General features: G+C 44.7%; 2 protein-coding genes and 1 pseudogene across 8 annotated transcripts in view; all 3 read left to right on the top strand.

Annotated features, from left to right (window-relative positions):
• Nucleotides 1–21,009, top strand: part of MYLK (myosin light chain kinase) — a 213,325-nt gene that overhangs the window by 97,180 nt on the left and 95,136 nt on the right. For all 6 annotated transcript variants that reach the window (XM_085873203.1, XM_085873200.1, XM_085873199.1 and 3 more), the window contains one exon: nucleotides 17,418–17,597. In XM_085873203.1, coding sequence (XP_085729329.1) covers nucleotides 17,418–17,597 — 180 coding nt within the window. The remainder of the gene's footprint in view (nucleotides 1–17,417; nucleotides 17,598–21,009) is intronic.
• Nucleotides 1,856–4,722, top strand: LOC147029837 (uncharacterized; annotated as a pseudogene).
• LOC147029836 (uncharacterized) lies at nucleotides 5,172–15,584 on the top strand. Of its 2 annotated transcripts, none has more exons than XM_085873207.1 (2): nucleotides 5,172–6,001; nucleotides 12,625–15,584. In XM_085873207.1, the coding sequence occupies exon 2, from the start codon at nucleotides 12,760–12,762 to the stop codon at nucleotides 13,333–13,335; it is 576 nt and encodes a 191-aa protein (XP_085729333.1). In that variant the 5' UTR covers nucleotides 5,172–6,001; nucleotides 12,625–12,759; the 3' UTR covers nucleotides 13,336–15,584. The 2 variants fall into 2 exon arrangements, with proteins under 2 accessions (XP_085729333.1, XP_085729332.1); XM_085873206.1 differs by having other exon boundaries at nucleotides 12,508–15,584.

Raw genomic sequence — 21,009 nt, 5'->3', positions numbered from 1 at the left:
GCAGCATATCCAGGGTAGAGTGACCTTGTCTGAAACCAAATTGATGATTGGAAATCAAGCCATTGGAGAAGAGGAAGGATTTCATGTCTGAAGCGATGATGGATTCCATAACCTTGCTGATGATTGGGAGAAGGCTGATTGGTCTGTAGTTACAGGGATCTGTTTTTGCACCTTTTTTATGCAGGGCAGTGATGTTAGCAGATTTCCAAGCAGATGGCAGATGACCTTGGGCAAATGAGAGGGTGAATAGAACAGAGAGAGGGTGAGCAAGAGCAGAAGAGCAGTCTTTGAGGACACGTCGGCTGATGCCGTCTGGACCGGTTGTAGAATCTGACTCGAGGTTTGAAAGCAAGCTCTCCACCTTGTCAGAAGAAAAAGATGCAGAGTCCAGGGACAGTTGGGTGCGACTGGGTAAAGTGGGTAGAGATAGTGATGGGTTTCGGACACAAGATTTAGCTGCAAACACCGAGTTTAGACATTCAGCTTTATCATGTGTGGAATCAGCAGTGCGGCCATTTGAGGTAAGGGAGGGGATGGAGGGGGAACATACACCAGAAACAGATTTGATTAAACGCCACCAGGATTTTGAGGAGGGAGAGAGGTTTGAGAGTTCAGACTTGAAATGAGAAAGATGTTGTTTTCTGGCTCTCCTGAGAGTAGAATTAATACACCAGGGGGTTGACTCAGCCTGTCATCCTTCCGAGGTCGGTGAAATGAGTACCAGTATACTGGGCCGGTGTATACCCCGGTTAAAATAGGTGTACCATATCCCTGTGTCGTAAGAGGCGACCAGGGTTGCGTCAGGAAGGGCATCCGGCATAAAACATGTGCCAAATCACTATGCGGATCATACGGATGATCCGCTGTTGCGACCCCTTACGGGAGCAGCTGAAAGAAGAAGAAGAAGAAGAAGATATATATATATATATATATATATATATATATGTATATATATATACATATCTATCTATAATTCCAGCAGTGTGTGTGTGTGTGTGTGTGTGTGTGTGTGTGTGTGTGTGTGTGTGTGTGTGTGTGTGTGTGTGTGTGTGTGTGTGTGTGTGTGTCTGTGACCGCTGTTTCTCGACAACCACTGGTCCGATCTAAATTGAAACTTGCCAGGTATATTGCTGGGGACCTGAGGATGTGCCTTTTCAAGGTTTGATATTAATCGGACGAGTGCTTCCCAAGTTATGGCCATTTATTTACCAAACCAATGATGGACACGTTGTTGCGTGGGCGTGGCCGATGGAAAAGGGAAGCTCAGCCACGTTCGCCATTACGGGTTACAATGTACGGACTTCCGGATCCATTACGGGTTACAACGTACGGACTTCCGGATAATGATGACCTCGTGTATTCTAATAATTTTTCGATTTCTTTTGCGCATTTATAGATAAACACAATGCCCCAAGTTATGATCATTTTCATATTAGACGGTGTATAAATTTCGGTAACATCAGAGTGCTGGTGTGCTCCGAACCAGGAAGTCAATTTTTTTTTCTCTCTCTTCTCTTTTTGTTTTTCCTTGCCACGACATTGCGAAAAGGTAAAATACGTTGGCGCTAATTGAATAATTGGGTATTAAAACTAAATTGCAAATAATCGTAACTGCCAAAAATATTCGAACTTCCAGGCCACGCACGTACGGGCACTCGAGAGCGAAGAAACGGCCTGCGTGGTTGTTGTTTGTTGCTCGCGGTTTGAATATTTATTTATAATTTTTTTTTTTTTTTTACGGGCACGTACTCGTATATGTAGAGATATATATATATATATATATATATATATATATATATATATATATATATATATATATACATACATATATATATATATGTATATTGTTACGGAAATGGCCCTTATTAGGCTACTAAATATAGGATTAGCTCAGATCCCCAATTAAATGCACGTTTAGCTTGGTTGTTCGGTAAAATGGACGTTACATGTGTGTCGGGAGAATGATGTAGGATGCATGTTTTATTGTTTGTACATTTGTGGTGTGCCGAGGGCTTCTTCTTCCTCCCCTCTCTGGATGATAGGCCCCGCCCAGTCGGCTGAGGGAAGAGTGGCCTGGAGAGGGAGGTGGAGCTAAGGGGAGGAGTTTGTCGGCTTCGTAAAGGTGGAGGAGCCAGTGGCTCGCAGCGAGCGAACGAAGACCTCGTAAAAAGGTTCAGTTTGGGGGAAACAGTCGGTCTCGAGGTGTGCTCGGGTTTCGAGGCGAGAATGAAAGGAAATCTGTGGTGAAACTGAGCGCCGAGGTGGCACCAATCGGCTGTACACGGGACAGCTGTGTCCGTTTTTCGTGAGGAACGAGCCGAAAGAAAGGCAGGGAAGGCAAAAGAGAAACGACGAGTGTCGAGTTGCGATCTGCTGGGTCAGCAGTAGCTTCGAAGCGAGCGAACGAAGACCTCGTCAAGTGGTTCAGTTTGGGCGAACAGTCGGTTTTCGAGGCGTGCTCGGGGTCGAAGCGAGCGAGCGAAGACCTCGTGAAAAGTTTCAGTTTGGGAGAAGTACAAAACTGCAGCCGGTTTCGAGGCCTGCTTGGGCTTCGAGGCGAGAAGGAAAGGAAAAGGTGATTCTGCAGAGAAAGAAACTGAGAGGATGGAGTTGAGAAGTCGGGCTTCGAGGCGGGAAGGCAAGTGAGGAAACGACGGAGCCTCTGACGGTCCCTACTCACCTTAAGGCTTGACGACATATTGGAATTCCATGGGCCCAGCCTGCGGCGCTCGGCACCTCGATTTGGGCCTTGTCTGGTGAACAGGCCAGGCCTGGATTTGTATGCTGGACCTTGAGAGAAATCAGCTGAAACACATCGTCGATCTAACGGTCTCGTGCCATCGACATTGCGTGGGGCCAGAACACGCTGAGGAGGGCGTGCGCACGCGGTGCCTTGAGAAGAAAGAATACGGCACACCATTTCGCCACGTGGGGCATTCGAGCTGGGGGCTCGAATCCATGGGCATCCGCTTGTTACGAGCGACATTCGTGCTTTTGACACGTTCCTCTCATCCATGAAACATCACCAAGTACTCTGTCCTGCATGCATGCTGTTTTTCAGTCTTGTCTGCACGTTGTTGAAGGCATATCTCGGTTGGCGCCCCCTCAAAACCTGTAGTCCGTAGTTCCCTGGTTAAGAACGGGTTAAAGATTGTTAATATAAACATTGTCGTGAATGTTTTGCTTGTGTTGTGTTCCCCGATGTTCCCCAATAAATCTGGTTGATTCGGATGAAATTTGCTTCGAATTAACACGTGGACGCGCCGAGGAATAAATCCGCCCGAAGAGGAAAAATAAAGAAAATTAATAAATTAACTGGTGACGGACTTTGAATCCCGCCACCGCTCGAATCCCTCTGTCGCTGATTCTTAACAGTTTGGTAGTCACGAGAGGGATATTTGGACCAGTGGTGCATTTCGCACCCCGAACATTGGTTACGAGAAGCGAGGGGGAAAAAAAACGGTCCAAATTTGATTTGATTTTATGTTTGAGCGGATCGGGTGAAAAACTTGGAAATTATAAAGAAAATGGAGTTGCAAAATGGCGGCGCGGCTCCACCTTGGCGCGATACAAAGTGGGAGTGGGCTATTAATAGCGCAACGAATGGCACAACACGAGGCGGAGGCTCCCAGCCACCGGTTCAAACCACGTGGTCACCATGCGCCATGGGCCATGCGCCATGGCAGGTGAGGCAGGACGACTACGCGAACATTGGCAAGCTTCAGATATGATTGGGGGATTCCTTGGAAGAGGTGAGGAGTTATGAGAATTATTTAAAGGAGGTACAAATTGAAGTGGACGAGGCACAACGGCAAGCAGACGAGCTTCAGAAAAAGGATGTGTACGGTGGGTTACAACAATTGGCCGATGTACGGGAACGAATTCGGTGGCTGAAAGAGGACTTAGCCAACAGAGTCGACGAACAATGTGGATAAAAGAATAAAGTAGTGTTGTTTACCCGTCAGTTGGAATATGAGAAGAGCAAACTGAACAAAAGAATAGAGGAAGAGCAGATTGGTATCTCCCAGGATAGAAAGAGCTTGGAGGAAGAATGGGGGAAAAAGCTAGAAAAGGAAAAATGTGAACACGATTTGGAATTGAAACAACTGAAGGAAGAGGTAAGATCAGGCAATCAGATAAGAGAAAGCCTAGAACAGAAGATAAAAAAGGAGAGAAATCTCTGGAGCAAAGGAAGGAAGAATTATTGGAAAAGTCAAGACAGTTCTAAGAACTACAGGGAGAAATGAGGGAAGTAGAGTGGAGTACCCATGAGTTGGAACAAGAGAAGAGCGAACTTAACGAAAGAATAGAGGAAGAGCAAATTAGTAATTCTCGGGAAAGGAAGGAATTGGAAGAAGAATGGAAAACAAAACTGGAAATGAACAAGGAATACGGCAAGAGAGTGAACGAATTGAGGGAGGAAGCACACAAAAGAGTTGTGGAGATGAGCAAGGAATACGGGAAGAGAATGAACGACATAAAGGAGAAAGCAAGGTTGGAGTATGTGGAGATGAGCAAGAAATTATGGAAAAAAACTTCTGAGTTACAGAAACACCAAAACAAAGAGACGGAATTACAAAACGAGCTGAGGATGTTAGGAGAGGAAAGAAAGAGAACGGAGAATGACACGTTAAGGAACCACACTGTGTAGATCGAACCGCGAGAAGCCAAAGCAAGATTAAAGAATGAGATGCAAGAAAGAGTAGTGAAAGAACAATGAATGAAGCAAGAAAGGGAGATTAACCAATTGAAGAAAACGACGAGATTGGAGAAGGAAGAACATGAGAGACAGTGGGAGAAGAAACAAGAAAGAGTCGTGAAAGAACAACGAATGAAGCAGGAAAGGGAGATCAATAAATTGAAGGAAACAATGAGATTGGAGAATGAGGAACATGAGAGACAGTGGGATAGAAAACAAAAAGAACATGGATTTGAAATTGAACAACTAAAGGAGAAAGCAAGGTTGGAGTACGAGGAGATAGTGAAAGAACAACGAATGAAACAGGAAAAGGAAATCAACCAATTGAAGGAAACGACAAGATTAAAGAATGAAATGCAAGAAAGAGTAGTGAAAGAACAACGAATGAAACAGGAAAGGGAGATCAACCAATTGAAAGAAACGATGAGATTGGAGAAGGAAGAACATGAGAGACAGTGGGAGAGGAAACAAAAATAAGGACAAGAACAACTAAAGGAGAAAGCAAGGTTGGAGTTCGTGGAGATAGCGAAGGAACAACGAATGAGACAGGAAAAGGAAATCAACCAAGTGAAAGAAGCGACGAGATTGGAGAAGGAAGAACATGAGAGACAGTGGGAGAGGAAACAAAAAGGACAAGAACAACTAAAGGAGAAAGCAAGGTTGGAGTACGCGGAGATGTTGGAAGAACAACGATTAAGGCGGGAAAGGGAAATCAATAAATTGAGGGAAACGACGAGATTGGAGAAGGAAGAACAAGAGAGACAGTGGGATAAGAATAAAAAAGAACAAGGAATGAAACAGGAAAAGTAAATCAACAAATTGAAGGAAACAATGAGATTGGAGAATGAAGAACATGAGAGACAGTGGGGTAGAAAACAAAAAGAAAACGAATTTGAAACTGACCAACTCAAGGAGAGAGCAAGGTGGGAGTCCACGGAGATGGAAAAACTCAGGAAAGATAACGAACAACTAAAAAGGCTCGGAGAGGAAGAACGACTCAAATGGAAAAGAAAATGGATTCAGGAAGTAGAACAGCACAATAATATGGGATGTGACATCACCACAGGGAGTAATGTTAGTGGTGCGGAACTTGATTGACATCACTCGTCGGATGACACCCTGATTAGAGCAAACCCTGGTGAAGGAGACATTGAGGGAGCATGCGGGGTTGTTGACGAATGAAACACATTTTGAGCAGGTCCAGCATGTGGAACTGACAGCCCCAGAGGAATGTGGTGAACCGATGATGAGTAACCTGCTGGAGAGAAGCGACCGGACCGAGGTGACTCTGGAACTAAGCAGGTACATGGGTACATGCATATATGGTGTGGACGATGAGCTTAAGGTAGAAATTGAATTTTACGTTAAAGAAGAGACTCTGTCCGATGGGGTGCACGTATGCGTGCCCCCTAAATGTGTGTAGAGTGCCTGTGAACGAATGCTGTGAGCCCACAGTCCAGACTACAGCACCGGTATGTGCTGCCGAGGCCAAAACGTGTGTGGGTACTCACGTGGCAGTTGAGAATGTAGCCCTGGAGTGCGAGGCAGTTTGTCAGTTCACAGGCAAGGTTGAAGGTGTGGAATGTCAAAACATTACCTTGGAATGTGTGCAGCCTGCTATGTGTGAGAGTGCTGAGCATGGAATGAGTGGTGACATGGGAAATAGGTTTGAGGTGCAAGGGGAAATAGAAATGCCACCAGGACAGAATTTGAGCCAGGGGACGGAAATCATAATGGACATCCCCGCAGGGGTTCTTACAGAGTTGGAGGTGCTGCATCCAGGAGCAGACTTTAGAAATTGGATTTTAATTTCTCTATTGGCCTCACAGGAACTTTGGAGTAGAGCACAGATGAGTGGCAGGTGGCACTGGCGTGTGTCACTTGGTCTTCGAACCTTTCTGAGCACACGAGGGGTTTGGCTGTCTTCAGGGAGTTCTGGAGAAGAGGGGGAGTCCGCTTCCCCGATTGGGGTTTACCTGATTTCCGTGAACCTGGAGAAGAGGGGGAGGCTATTCCACCGATTGGGGTTTACCTGATTTCCGTGAACCCTGGAGAAGAGGGGGAGGCCATTCCACCGATTGGGGTTTGCCTGACTTCCGCGAACCCTGGAGAAAAGGAGGGGGTGGATCACAACCCCCATTGAGGCGTGACCCCTTTGAGCCATGGCGGAAAGGCGGCGGGGTCATGTAATGGGTAATGAGGGATTCGTTCCTTCACTCCCCTTCCAATGAGCCAAAGAAGCAGGCCATATGGGGATGTGAAAATCTTGATTGAGAGTTGTACCGAAAGTGATGGCAAATTGAGAGATGACAGAAAGCATAAGAGTGGCACGAGTGGATTTGGGTGATTATTATTTTTTTTTAAAGCGGTGGAGACATTACAGGCAGAGCATTAAACACACCTGAGGCAAGTGGATGACAAAGAGTGGCTTGTTTGAGGAAGGATTGAAATGCCTAGTTAGAACCATGCAGAGGTTCCATGGGACTGGTGAAGAGATTTTGATGTTTCGTTTAAATTGTTGGAAATAAACGATTAGGGCAGTGTGGAGGAGGCCAACGGACGACGGACGTAGTGACAAATTAATTGGGGTTTGATGAAAAAGTGTACCAGTTAAATTTGATGAACAAGTGGGATCCGAGGGACTGGTGTGTTTTTCTTTTCACGTAAAAGTGAAAGGTGTTGGATGTTGTTGTGGACGGGGTGTGCGGCACTGGAATGAATGACTAAAGAGTTTGGGTGATTGGCATGGTTGTACGTATGAGGAGAGTGAGTGCGAACAACGTACCCTGTCGGTAGCAGTGTCTTCATCAAGTTAGTGTAGGTTAGGGGGACTTAGAGGATTTGACATGGATTCTGGTTGCTGTTCCATTGTGCAGGCGGACTGTGAGGGGGAGGTGCTGGCCAAGGTATGGGGATACTGGTTGGTAGTGTGACATGGTATGGGAAGTTGGTGAGTCGGGAAATAGGGCAGCAGGGCTTTGGGGGTTCCTGGCAGGTGAAGGCTGTCAGAGGTGCCAGGAGAGGACCGTAGGGTTCAGTGCCAGGAGAGCACAGTGTAGGAGCTACGAGAGCACAGTATAGGTGCTATAAGGGCACAGTATGGGGGCTAGAGAGAACCATCCCTTCATTTTGGAGCGCCAAAAACACGCTCAGGTGAACCCCGAGGTCGCTGAGTGTCCTCCACCCCCGATTGGAAGCAGGCAAAGAGGCCTAGTAGTTGTCACACCCCCCAGCCAGCGAGTTATGCCTGGCACCACCGAATGGAAAAAGACAAATAAGGGCCTTGCCCAGGTTTAATAGAATGGAACAGTGTGCCAGGTCGGGAAAAAATGGGTCATGAGGATCATTCTAGCCATAGCAGGGTTTGTTGCATTGTCTGGAGCTAAAAGTAAATGGTTAGGTTCGATGGCCTCTCCTCCGCACCATTCATGTGTGACACCTGGTACGAGTAGTGTTCATGGGAGAATTTGTTAACAAGGGCCAGGCTCGGTCACCCTCTCCGAGTGCCAGAGAGGCCACCAGTATGTCATGAGCACACATCCACGAAGATAACAGTTGAGTAAGAAACACACAATCCTGTCTGTAAAGGAAAAAAAAAGAAAAAAAAAAAGAGAACTTAACCAAAATAAGTCGAAGCAAGTCAGGCAAGGAAGGTTAAGGGTACACTCCATCTCACCTGGTCTGAGGTCATCACACCCATTTGCGTCCTCAAGAACACCTCCAAACTGCATTTGTTTACCATCGATATCACCGTGCCACCATTGCTGTGTCACCTGCTGTCCAATGCAGGGCTTGTTGCCTGCTGCTGCTTGTGAGTAGGCCACATGGGCCAAAGCATTTTTGTTGGCCATTGAGGTCAAAGTGCTTTTGTGGGCCGTTGCGGCCGAAGATTCATGCCATTCTGTGGGCCTTTGCGGCCGAAGATGCATGCCATTTTGTGGGCTCAGTGGGCCGAAGAACTCTTTGTGAGATTAGGCCACTGGGCTGACTGAACTCACCTGGTGAGAAGCCAATAAGGCCACGAAGTGAGGAAACCCTCAGGGGTGAATGGACGATACTGCCGGGAGGGGGCATGAAGGAGTGAACACGTGAAAGAACTTTGAACCTTTGAATGTTCTGCTCCGATGCCAATATTGGTGTTTAAAGTAAAATTGAATGTCCTCCCATTCAAATCCATAATTAGAATGTTAAGTCGTGTGCATAGAGTGTGAATTTGTTTGTTAGATTGGAGAGCCGACACACTAGGATAGGGACATGCCAATCTTACTGTGACACTGATTTTTGGAGTTAAGTGCTTCCCATGTTGTGGGTTAGAGTAAATGGGAGATCTGTGCTGTACATTGGATAGGGCCATTGCCGTGGGCTGCCCCAGATGGAGGCTCGGGAGCCTATGGCCCTTATTATATAGGCCTATATATATATATATATATATATATATATATATATATATATATATATATATATATATATATATATATGTATATTGTTACGGAAATGGCCCTTATTGGACGACTAAATATAGGATTAGCTCAGATCCCCCATTAAATGCATGTATCGTTAGGTTGTTTGGTGAAATTGATGTTACATGTGTGTCGGGAGGTGTAAGAGGCTGTATTCTTGTTGTGCGGTGGTGGTGGAACGAGAACTCCCTCTTCTTCTTCGCCATCACGGACGATAGGCCCCGCCCAGTCGGCTGAGAGGGTGTGGCCAAAAAGAGGAAGTGATGCGAAGGGGAGGAGTTTGTCGGCTTCACCGAGAGAGGCGGGCTCGTGTGTCGAAGGAGCGAACGAAAAGAAAGTGTGGTGAAACTGTGAGCGCCGTGGTGGCGCCGATCGGCTGTACATGGGACAGCTGTGTCTGTTTTTCGTGAGGAACGAGTCGAAAGAAAGGCAGGGAAGGCAACATGGAAACGACGAGTGTCGAGTCACGATCTGCTGGATGAGCAGGGGCTTCTAAGTGAGCGAACGTAAGAGAGGCTGCCTGCACGTCGAATCGGCGACTGACTCTAAGGAAAGAAATGGTGATTTGACAGAGAGAGAGAAACTGAGAGGACGGAGTTGGGAAGTCGGGCTTCGAGCCGGGAAGGCAGGAGAGGAGATGCGGAAGCCTCTGACGGTCCCTGCTCACACCAACGGCTCGAGGTTCTGCTTGCCAGAGCCCAGCACCTCGATTTGGGCCTTGTCTGGTGAACAGGCCAGGCCTGGATTTGTATGCTGGACCTTGAGAGAGATCGGCTGAGGCCCATCGTCGACATTGCGTGGGGCCGGAACGTGCTGAGGAGGGCATGCGCACGCGGTGCCTTGAGAAGGAAGAGTACGGCGCCGCCATCTTGCCACGCGGCGCATTCGAGCTGGGAGTTCGAATTTGTGGACATCCGCCTGTTGCGAGCGACATTCGTGCTTTTGACACTGTCCTCTCGTCCATGAGACATCACCAAGTACTCTGTCTTGTCTTGCATGCATGCTGTCTGTCTGTCTGTCTTTGTCTGCATGTTGTTTAAGGCATATTTCGGTTGCGACCCCATCGAAACCTGTAGTCTGTGGTTCCCTAGCTGAAACCACTGTCACACCTTGACATTTTAGCCAGCATATGGCAACGTTTCAAAATGTACGTAAAACGCTGGCGTACGCTGAACTATTGCTGTTTTTTTCCAGTTTTTGGCGTATTCATAACGAGTTGGACATATGGATAACATATTGGTAACTTACACAGAACGTTTTGATAACTTGTAGATAACTTATACCAACGAATGCTTAGCGTTTTGTCGGCGTTCACAACCTATGCCCAACAATTGTCTTACGTATGCATAACGCGTGGCGGCTATCGCCGACGATCACGTGGCGTAGCCTATTAAAAGGCTGCCACTTGACGATTCAAATCATAACCGCACGAGACATCGAAGTGTCAACATCACCATAATGCCCTGTCACACCTTGACGTTTTAGCCAGCGTATGCCGACGTATGAAAAATTTGCCAAATATGCTGGCACACTTCGAATACATCATGGGTAAGTTTGTATACGTTAAGAGCACGCTGAAGCACGCTGGCATACGTCGTAGTACGCCGAGCACGTCGACAAATTTTAAGCATGCTCAAAATTTTTCGACGTATGCCAGCGTATGACGCACACGTTGCGCATACGCTGGCCATAAGTTGTAGGCACATTATGCGATCGTTGACACACGTCGACACACGTTACTTGAACTTGTAAGTTACTCCTAAGTCGAAACATGTCGAGGTAATGTTTAGCGTAACCGAAACTTATTTCTAACCTATGAGTAACGTGCTGTGAACCTATGTGTAAGGTATCTCCAACGCACATTGACGTATGTAGACGTATTTGATTGACGTCTTCCGGACGACCACAGAACTTACTGAACGTGTTTCTAACTTACAGCTACCGTATAATGGCGTATTGGCAGCGTTTAGGGGAATTGGTATATAAAAATGGGCTTCACAGGAGGAACCCATCAGTGTTTCAGACTCCATGGTGAGTACATGTCCATGTCAGTAGTATCAGTAGTAGTAGTAGGTGAGCGTGTCATTAGTAGTAATAGTAGTAGTAGTAGTAGTCGTAGTACTAGTAGGTCCATGTCAGTCGTCATAGGTGAGTGTGATGGGGAGGCTGTGGGTGATGATGAATCCTCCTTGCGTCCGCATACACGGCCACGGCCAGGAGACTTCTTTGCAGCATTCTTCGAAGTTTTATTCGGCTTTTTTTAAAATGTTTTTCTACGCTGAACTATTGATGCTTTTTTAAGTTTTTGGCATATTTATATCGAGTTATCAAATGCATAACGTATTAGTAACGTACACAGAACGTTTCGATAAATTATAGATAACTTATACCAACGAATGCTTAGCGTGTTGTCGGCGTTCACAACGTATGCCCAACGATAGTCTAACGTATGCATAGCATGCGGCAGCGTATCGTCGATGATCACGTGACGTAGGCTATTCATAGGCTGCCGCTCAACGATTTAAATCGCTGCCACTCAACAATTTAAATTGGTGCCACTCGACTATTTAAAATAGACGCTGCCGCTCGACGATTTTAATCATAACCAAGCTTGACATCGAAGTGTCAACATCATCGTCATGCCGAAGAAAACTTCGAAGAATGCTGCCAAGAAGTCTCCTGGCCGTGGCCGTGGCCGTGGATACAGACGCAAGGAGGATCCATCATCACCAAAACCCTCCCCATCACGCTCACCCTCTGACGGAGAGGATGTCAACGCCTCTCGGGCATCGTCGGTGGCATCGATAGCTGCGTGCGTGGCCTCCACCTCCTCTCAGCCAACCCTTGCGAAGAAGAGGGCCAAGAAGACACAGTTTTGTCTTGGTTTCCAAGAGGAGCAGCTCATGTGTGATTTCCTTCGTGAGAACGCCATCATCTGGGACATCAAGAAGACGGACTACCGGAGGGTGGACAAGAAGGCAAAGCTCTGGGAGGATCAAGGCAACGCCATGGGGAAGTCTGTCGAGCACCTTCAAGGGTGGTTCAAGTCCCTGCGGGACACCCACACCCGTCTCGACAAGAACAAGAGCGGTGACGGTGCCCCGGAAATGACAGAGAGGGGGCAGTGGGTGAAGGCAAACTTCGGCTTACTCAAGACTGTGGTCCGCCATCGTGCCAAGCCCGTCAATAGTGTAAATATAAACACATTAATATCAATACTAATATTTATTTATATTAGTTTTACTGTACTACAGATCTCTAAGCAAATTATTCATTGATTACTACAAATCATTGAATTTGCCTCTTATTTTTGCCTTGTAATTTACGAATCAATTGTCATAATTGCAGGTTAAGGAAACCATTGCAGCACACAGCGGGGACCTCGAGGTTGCTGAGGCTGCCTGTGCAGAGCTCATGGTTGATGACGACAGCACGCCCTCCCCCGTCCCCTATTCATCCTCACAGGGCAAGGGGAAGCGTGGCCACGACGATGACCAGTTGCTGCAGTCACTCCAGAAGAGGGTGCACGAGTCTGGGGAGCTCCTAAAAGTTCTCGCACAGCCTCAGCCCATCACAGCCACCGTAGCCTTCGCCAACTACATGCGTGACAGCCTGCTCAGCATGTCCAAGCGCAAGTTCCGGAAGGCAAGGTCACGCTTCACCCCAATTCTCAGTGAACTGTTAGATGAGGAGAGTGATGAGGAAGAACCTCCCATAGTCCACACCGTCCCTGCTCCTGTTTCCGTGCGAACAAGTATAGCACCAGCTACGTACCAGCCACCTCGCCACATGTGGAGACACAAGGCACCGGCTGCGTCAGCCTGGGGCTCACAGACAACTGTCTATGTGGACCCATACATGCAGCAGCCACTGCAGCCACAGTACCAACAACAGCAGCCACAGTGCCAGCGGATGATGCCTCCTCCCCCTCAACATGGGTTCCAGCTTACTCCTCCTCTGATTACGCAGCAGCCAAGCTCTGCCTCTGCATCTGCTGCTATAGGCTCGGCTGACCAGGTACTGAACCAGAGCCCAAGCGCTTTTGACAATAGCAGTCAGAGTATGTTTAACATCTCTGGACTCTCAAGAATGCTCAACCTGTCCAGCGATCCTATTGCTGCAAGCACCCCGTCTGGGGAGCTGAAAACACCTCCACCACCAGAGAAGAACAACTAGATACAGTGACAGTGACAGTTGTGTACTTCTCAAGATTAGCAGAGACATTGTTTTGGCCATGTTTGTTCCATTTTGTATATACGTTTGACCAGTGTTATCATGTTCCATTATTTTTCAGAGCACTGAATAAAAGTTGAGCAAACTCTTGATGTTTGTTGATGTTATTTTTTTAAATATTTAATTCATAAACAATAATTAACAATAACAAGCCGGTAGGCGACATGGCTGCTCGCTCCAGATGGAAAGCTGGCCGATGCGACAAGCCGATATTCATGTCTTCTTCTTCTTTCGGCTGCTCCCGTTAGGGGTCGCCACAGCGGATCATCCGTATGATCCACATAGTGATTTGGCACATGTTTTACGCCGGATGCCCTTCCTGACGCAACCCTGGTCGCCTCTTACGACACAGGGATATGGTACACCTATTTTAACCGGGGTATACACCGGCCCAGTACACTGGTACTCATTTCGCCGACCTCGGAAGGATGACAGGCTGAGTCAACCCCCTGGTGTATTTATTCAGTGGCCCAACGGGGCTTGAACTCAGGACCTTTTGGATTCCAAGCCGCTGCCCTAACCACTGCGCCAACATCAGGCTGACAAGCCGATATTCATGTACATGCTATCAATCAATTTAGCACAATAAATATGATTATCACAGCCCTCTTAGTTTGCACCCAGAAACCCGCCTTGTGAAATTTCAGGCGTTTCCAAAGAGACTCTAACAAATGGCAGCCCTGGTAATTCCATTTATCTATTCGCTAAAGATTTTATTTTTGTATATAATATGATGCTGTAAGACATTCTCCTTGGGCACATAAAAAACAGGTCCCTCGGAGGTCCAGTTTCGGAGGTATTGATTTTTTTTGTGCAGTCCACAATAAGTGTACGATGTACGATAAAGTATTTTAGCTGTTGCTGAGCAACAGAGATGTGCATAGCAACCGTTCATTTTTGTGTACATGCTCGCCACGTTGTACACATTTCACCCAAGTTTCATCAAAATCAGACTCTTTCTCTTAGAGATATTCGCAATTAACCGTTTCTGAAATGTTCAACATGTACTCGCCCAAAACCTATCTCCTACAAATATTTTTTGTTCGGGCTGCAAATTGGCATGAAGGGAGCGAGATAGATTGTGCACAGAACACTAAGCTTCGATTTTTCGATTTTTTATTTTGATTTTTTTGACCACTTTAAAGGGCCGTTGCTAGGGCCCGGGGTCATATATTCGAAAGCACATGATTCCCAGAAATATTGGTCCTACCTACCAAATTTCATTGGAATCGGTTAAGTGGTTTAGCCCCGAGGCTTGACCAAAGTTTCATGGACAGACAGACATGGAAATGTCCAGAATAAGGGTGCTCTAAGAGCAGCCAATAAATTATTGCCTTATCCCTTATGTCTTTATCCTTTGTAAATCAATGAAACGATGTTCATTTCAAGAGGAATGTTACTGTCTCTGAGGTCCTTTATTGCCTGAACAATGCAGTAATACAAATATCTAAATCGTCCTATCTTGCCACGGATCTGCGCCAGCTGGGGAGTTAACCCAGTGTTTGAGGAGATTCCTCTGTTTCTTTCCATCTTTGGAGGCTGTGTTCACACTGGAGGCATGTGAAGATGTGGCACTTCACAGAGGGGAGAAGACTTCGAAGCTGTGATAGACGAGTTTTCCTCACTGAAGGCTATGAAGAGGTGAACCAGACAGTCACACCAACTGCGCGTTTAGTAAGCCAATGACCATTTATACAAGCAGAAAATAAAACTTTAACTGTTTACTTGCAAATGTACTGTACCTAATTTGATTTGGAACGAGAAGGGCACTCGGTAGAGCTCATACCTCTGCCACGTAATGCCTGATCCACGAGAACATTTCGGGCCCAATACATTTTTGAAATATCGTGCTATGCAGTACTATATCGGTTTTGGCCTGACCTCTCAATGGTGAAGAATCACTTTAAAAAAAAATTTCTCGTATCCAGATCCAGATTCGGATCTTCACCAAAATCAAATCAATTTGTTGTGGTCACACACCCAACGTGTCCACAAGTTTCTTTCGAATCCGTCCACAACTTTTTTGAGATATCATGCTGTATATCGTTTTTGGCCCTATCTTTCAATGGTGAAGAATAACTTTAAATATTCTGTTAGCTGGATCCGGATCTTCACCAAAATCTAATTGGTTCGTTCTTGTCACACACCGAACCTGTCCACAAAATTTCATCCAGATTTGTCTGCAACTTTTTGAGATATCCGATACACAAACAGACAGACACAAAGGGGTGAAAACATAAGTTCTTTCACTTTCGGTGGCAGAGGTAACAAAATTATTTCATTGGGCTTTGTGATTAATTCAGCATATGAGTTACGAGGGGGCGGAAATTTTACAACTGGCCCTGAGCGTCATTTTTCCTCGATACGCCACTGGATCAGCATCAATCAAAAGAAGACCCATCTGCTATCCATGTCCAGGTCAATATCCCCCTCTTTTCATAACCTGGTTATGGAACAAACACCATTACAATAACTCATTGGCATCTCTCTTCTTGGTCTGAACATTACTTCTTTCCTTGTTGGGATAAGCACATTTCTGGCATTGCCAAAAGAGCCTCCCAGCAACTTGGTTGCTTGTATTAGGCTTGCCGATTCTTCCCTCCCGAGGCCTCCCTCCACTTGTGCAAGACCACCATATGTCCAGTTATGGAATACTGCAGTCACATCTGGATGGGTGCTCCGACTCATCTTCTGTCCCTTCTTGACAGAATTCAACAACTTGTTGTTAACCTGATAAGCCATGATCTGGCATCATCTCTGGAACCTCTCTCAGTTCGATGCTCTTTCGCCTCTATGTCTCTTTTACAGGTACAATAATGGAAGATGCTCAAAAGGCCTTTCACTACTTGTCCTTCCTTTACATACTTTCAAGCATTCAACACGTTTCACAATCTCTGCACACCCCCACACTGTCTAAGGTCAACACAGTACGATATTCCTCCAGTTTTGTCCCACACATTGCCAAACTCTGGAATTCCCTTCTGCAACTGTTTCCCAGCAACATAAACCTTTCCCAGTTTAAGAGAGATGTTAATAGGTATCTCCTTTCCCAGCAATTCCCCTTCCCACAATTTCTTTTTATAGCCCCCACCTTTGAGTGGCCTTAAGGCTGGATGATGGGCAAACTCCTCATAAGTTTATTTGTTGGTTTGTTTGTTTGTTTGTTTATTCATTCATTCATTCGTTCATTTATTTATTTATTTAATCAATGAATAATTTAACCATTTGAGCTTTTGTCATCAAATTTTCAACAAACCTTTATTTTGAAAATTTGGAGAACATAATTTTGAAAAAATTGGGTCAAGACTATAGATAGCTCTTATTAGCCTCGTCGCAGCGCGTCAGGCATGAGACGGCCCGTTTTGTATCGCTTCCGTGTTTCTTTAATTACCATTGAGCTTCAGTGTATCTGTCCAGGTCATAACATTTTCACCAATTGAGCTTTTGTCATTAAATCTTCAACAAACATCTTATTATGAAAATAGTGAGAACATAAACGAATAAAATGTACAATGTTTTTTTAACTGTCATTTTCGTCAAGTTTAGTTCGAGTACAAAGAGGACGCTTTGTATTTTGAGATGCTTTCTGTAGTTTTAATTTGTTTTTGAGGAGATGAACAGACACCCAGGCTGTTGTGCTTTTTGTGACCACAGAATGAAGGGGGAATGTAGGTTGCTGTGCCCTGCTTTGAGGGAATTAGGATGAGTTGAACCACAGCTCAGGCTATAATCCTGCAGAAGGCGATTTGACAACACAGTGATTGATCTTTTCCAACATGCGGAGATTTGCGTCAGAAGCATCAAGTAATGTCTGAGCTGTGTTTGTTGGTGTAGATTTATTTTATTATGCTTTATATTTTAGACTGATAACCCAAATTTGTTAAATTTGATCGATACAGTCATATTGCTTTCTTCCCTGGGATGTAAATGTAAATGTTGCATTTGCCTATTGTCATCACTTGAAATGAGGAAGAATCATCGAATCAAAATGATGTTCAGCAACAGTCTTTACCTCTGTACTGCAGCAAATCCTCGGCTCGTGACAGAGCCTCACAAGATTGGAATATGGAAACTTGACAATCATCATGAATTGAGCACAAACTCTCTAACCGAAGTGAGATCAAGTGCACCAAGGTTTATCCAGGGTTTGACTGACCTCCAGGTCATGGATGGCAGCCAGGTGCGCATGGCAGTGCTTGTAGAAGGTATGCAGTTTATTGTGTCATATAATTTTTTGTTTCTTCATGTGTGTTCTTGCATCTCTGTAGATTTGCTTTTGTTTATTGTTTCTTCTATATTTATTTTGTTTCATTTAAACAAAAAATGAGTTGTAGTTACCACACTAATTAGTGAAATTTCATTATTTGATGTGACCAGCTTTTCATGCAAACCAGCAGGTATCAATTTTGGAGTGCTTTCCTGTAATTTCTGGATATTTTCCATTGGGAGGTTGTTCCATACATTCTGCAATGTTTCCCATAATTCATCTTTTAATTTTGGTTGTTTTTCATTTTTCTTCCTGTCCACATAATCCCAGACAACTTGTATGATGTTAAGGTCAGGACTATGAGGGGGCCATTATCATGGTATGCCTGGTGTTGGCTTAATGGTTAGGGGGGTGGGCTTGGGATCTTAGGATCCTGAGTTCAAAACTTGCTTCGCTGTTGAATTAATACCAGGTGGGGTTGACTCACCCTGTCATCCTTCTGAGGTTGGCAAAATGATTTTTGAGCATTTTGGTTGAAATATATATATATATATATATATATATATATATATATATATATATATGTATATACAGTGGGGAGAACAAGTATTTGATACACTGCCGATTTTGCAGGTTTTCCCACTTACAAAGCACGTAGAGGTCTGTAATTTTTTATCATCGGCGCACTTCAACTGTGAAAGACGGAATCTAAAACAAAAATCCTGAAAATCACATTGTATGATTTCTAAATAATTAATTTGCATTTTATTGCATGAAATAAGTATTTGATCACCTACCAACCAGTAAGAATTACGGCTCTCACAGACCTGTTAGTTTTGTCTTTAAGAAGCCCTCCCATTCTCCACTCATTACCTGTATTAACTGCACCTGTTTGAACTCGTTATCTGCAGAAAAGACAGCTGTCAACACTCAATCAATCAGACTCCAACCTCTCCACAATGGGCAAGACCAGAGAGCTGTCTAAGGACATCAGGGACAAAATTGTAGACTTGCACAAGGCTGGGATGGGCTACAGGACAATAGGCAAGCAGCTTGGTGAGAAGGCAACAACTGTTGGCGCAATTATTAGAAAATGGAAGAAGTTCAAGATAACAGTCAATCTCCCTCGGTCTGGGGCTCCATGCAAGATCTCACCTCGTGGAGCCTCAATAATCATGAGAAAGGTGAGGGATAAGCCCAGAACTACACGGCAGGACCTGGTCAATGACCTGAAGACAGCTGGGACCACAGTATCAAAGAAAACCAGAAGTAACACACTACGCCGTCATGGATTAAAATCCTGCAGCGCACGCAAGGTCCCTCTGCTCAAGCCAGCGCATGTCCAGGCCCATCTGAAGTTTGCCAATGACCATCTGGATGATCCAGAGGAGGAATGGGAGAAGGTCATGTGGTCTGATGAGACCAAAATAGAGCTTTTTGGTTTAAACTCCACTCGCCGTGTTTGGAGGAAGAAGAAGGATGAGTACAACCCCAAGAACACCATCCCAACCCTGAAGCATGGATGTGGAAACATCATTTTTTGGGGATGCTTTTCTGCAAAGGGACAGGACGACTGCACCGTATTGAGGGGAGGATGGATGGGGCCATGTATCACAAGATCTTGGCCAACAACCTCCTTCCCTCAACAAGAGCATTGAAGATGGGGCGTGGCTGGGTCTTCCAGCATGACAACCATCCGAAGCACACAGCCAGGGCAACTAAGGAGTGGCTCCGTAAGAAGCATCTCAAGGTCCTGGAGTGGCCTCGCCAGTCTCCAGACCTGAACCCAATAGAAAATCTTTGGAGGGAGCTGAAAGTCTGTGTTGCCCAGAGACAGCCCCGAAACCTGAAGGATCTGGAGAAGATCTGTATGGAGGAGTGAGCCAAAATCCCTGCTGCAGTCTGCAAACCTGGTTAAGAACAACAGGAAACGTCTGATCTCTTTAATTGCAAACAAAGGTTTCTGTACCAAATATTAAGTTCTGTTTTTCTGATGTATCAAATACTTATGCAAAAAATGCAAATTAATTATTTAAAAATCATACAATGTGATTTTCAGGATTTTTGTTTTAGATTCCGTCTTTCACAGTTGAAGTGTACCTATGATAAAAACTACAGACCTCTACGTGCTTTGTAAGTGGGAAAACCTGCAAAATCGGCATTGTATCAAATACTTGTTCTCCCCACTGTATGTATGTGTATATATATATATATATTATATATATATATTTATATATATATATATATATATATATATATATATATATATATATATATATATATATATATATATATATATATATATATATATATATTATATATATAGACATGAGGTTGGTCCAAAAAAGTCGAAAAAAATAGAATGTTGCTCCACAAGCTTAAAATTATTCTAATATGATCCAATAACGCACATAATTTTATTTAGCTTGATCGGAGGTGATTTAGAGGTCGCTCCAAAAGACGACTTTTAGTCTCATGACTTGAATAAATTAGGGTATGGTCAGGTATGATCACAGGTACTTCTGGATGCCCAAGGTGGAAATTGAGTGCATTTTCGAACTCTATGGGGTCGATTTACTCTTAGTAATGACTACACCGACATTGAATTCACTACCATTTCGAAAATATGACCTAAAACAACATTTATCATTACTGGAGTTGAGTAACTAATCCCACTCATTTCGATATTTTCTAATCTATAATTAATTTGTCGTCTGCATAAACATTTCTTAGAGTAAATCGACCCTACTGAGTTCGAAAATGGAGTCCATTTTCACCAAGGAAGTTCAGAAGTGCACGGATTCGCATCTGACCAATTATTTTTGCTGTTTTTGAACCACCCTAATATACATAAATATAACTGATTGGCTACTCCCTCCAATCACAGGTGAGAGATGTGGGTGGGTATTTCTTTATTTGTATTGACTGCCTTTGACGTTTGCACATGGTGTATGCTTGGGAGCCTCGTTGGTATGCATTGCTGTCTGCTATTGCTGATGATTCGCTAATAAGTGATGAACCGGTCCGGTAGCTGAGGGTGTGTATCGCAATGGGATTCTCATGTGTGTACTATGTGTGAACGTCTTTATAGTTGTTGAGGAACTCTGGGAAGGGTTTGAAACAGCGTCGTGCTTACCTTGTGTAGGTCTTCTTGGGATGCTTTACGCAGCTTCTTCAGCTGGGGGAGTGTGGGAGGAGTCAATTATATATTTATATATATATATATATATATATATATATATATATATATATATATATATATATATTTATATATTACACATTTTTAAAGACAAAGGTGCTTCCAACCAAAATTAACACTTGATCTACTCTGCTAATTTGAGCAAAAAGCAAGAACATACCTGGTCTCAAGCAAGGATTCACCAGCTTCACCTGCTCAGGCTGAGACCCCC

This window comes from Eptatretus burgeri, chromosome 3 (assembly GCF_056783735.1).
Source record: "Eptatretus burgeri isolate ZD-2024b chromosome 3, Ebu_testis_v1, whole genome shotgun sequence".
Classification (NCBI taxonomy): domain Eukaryota; kingdom Metazoa; phylum Chordata; class Myxini; order Myxiniformes; family Myxinidae; genus Eptatretus; species Eptatretus burgeri.
This window is presented reverse-complemented; position numbering and strand designations above follow the sequence as displayed.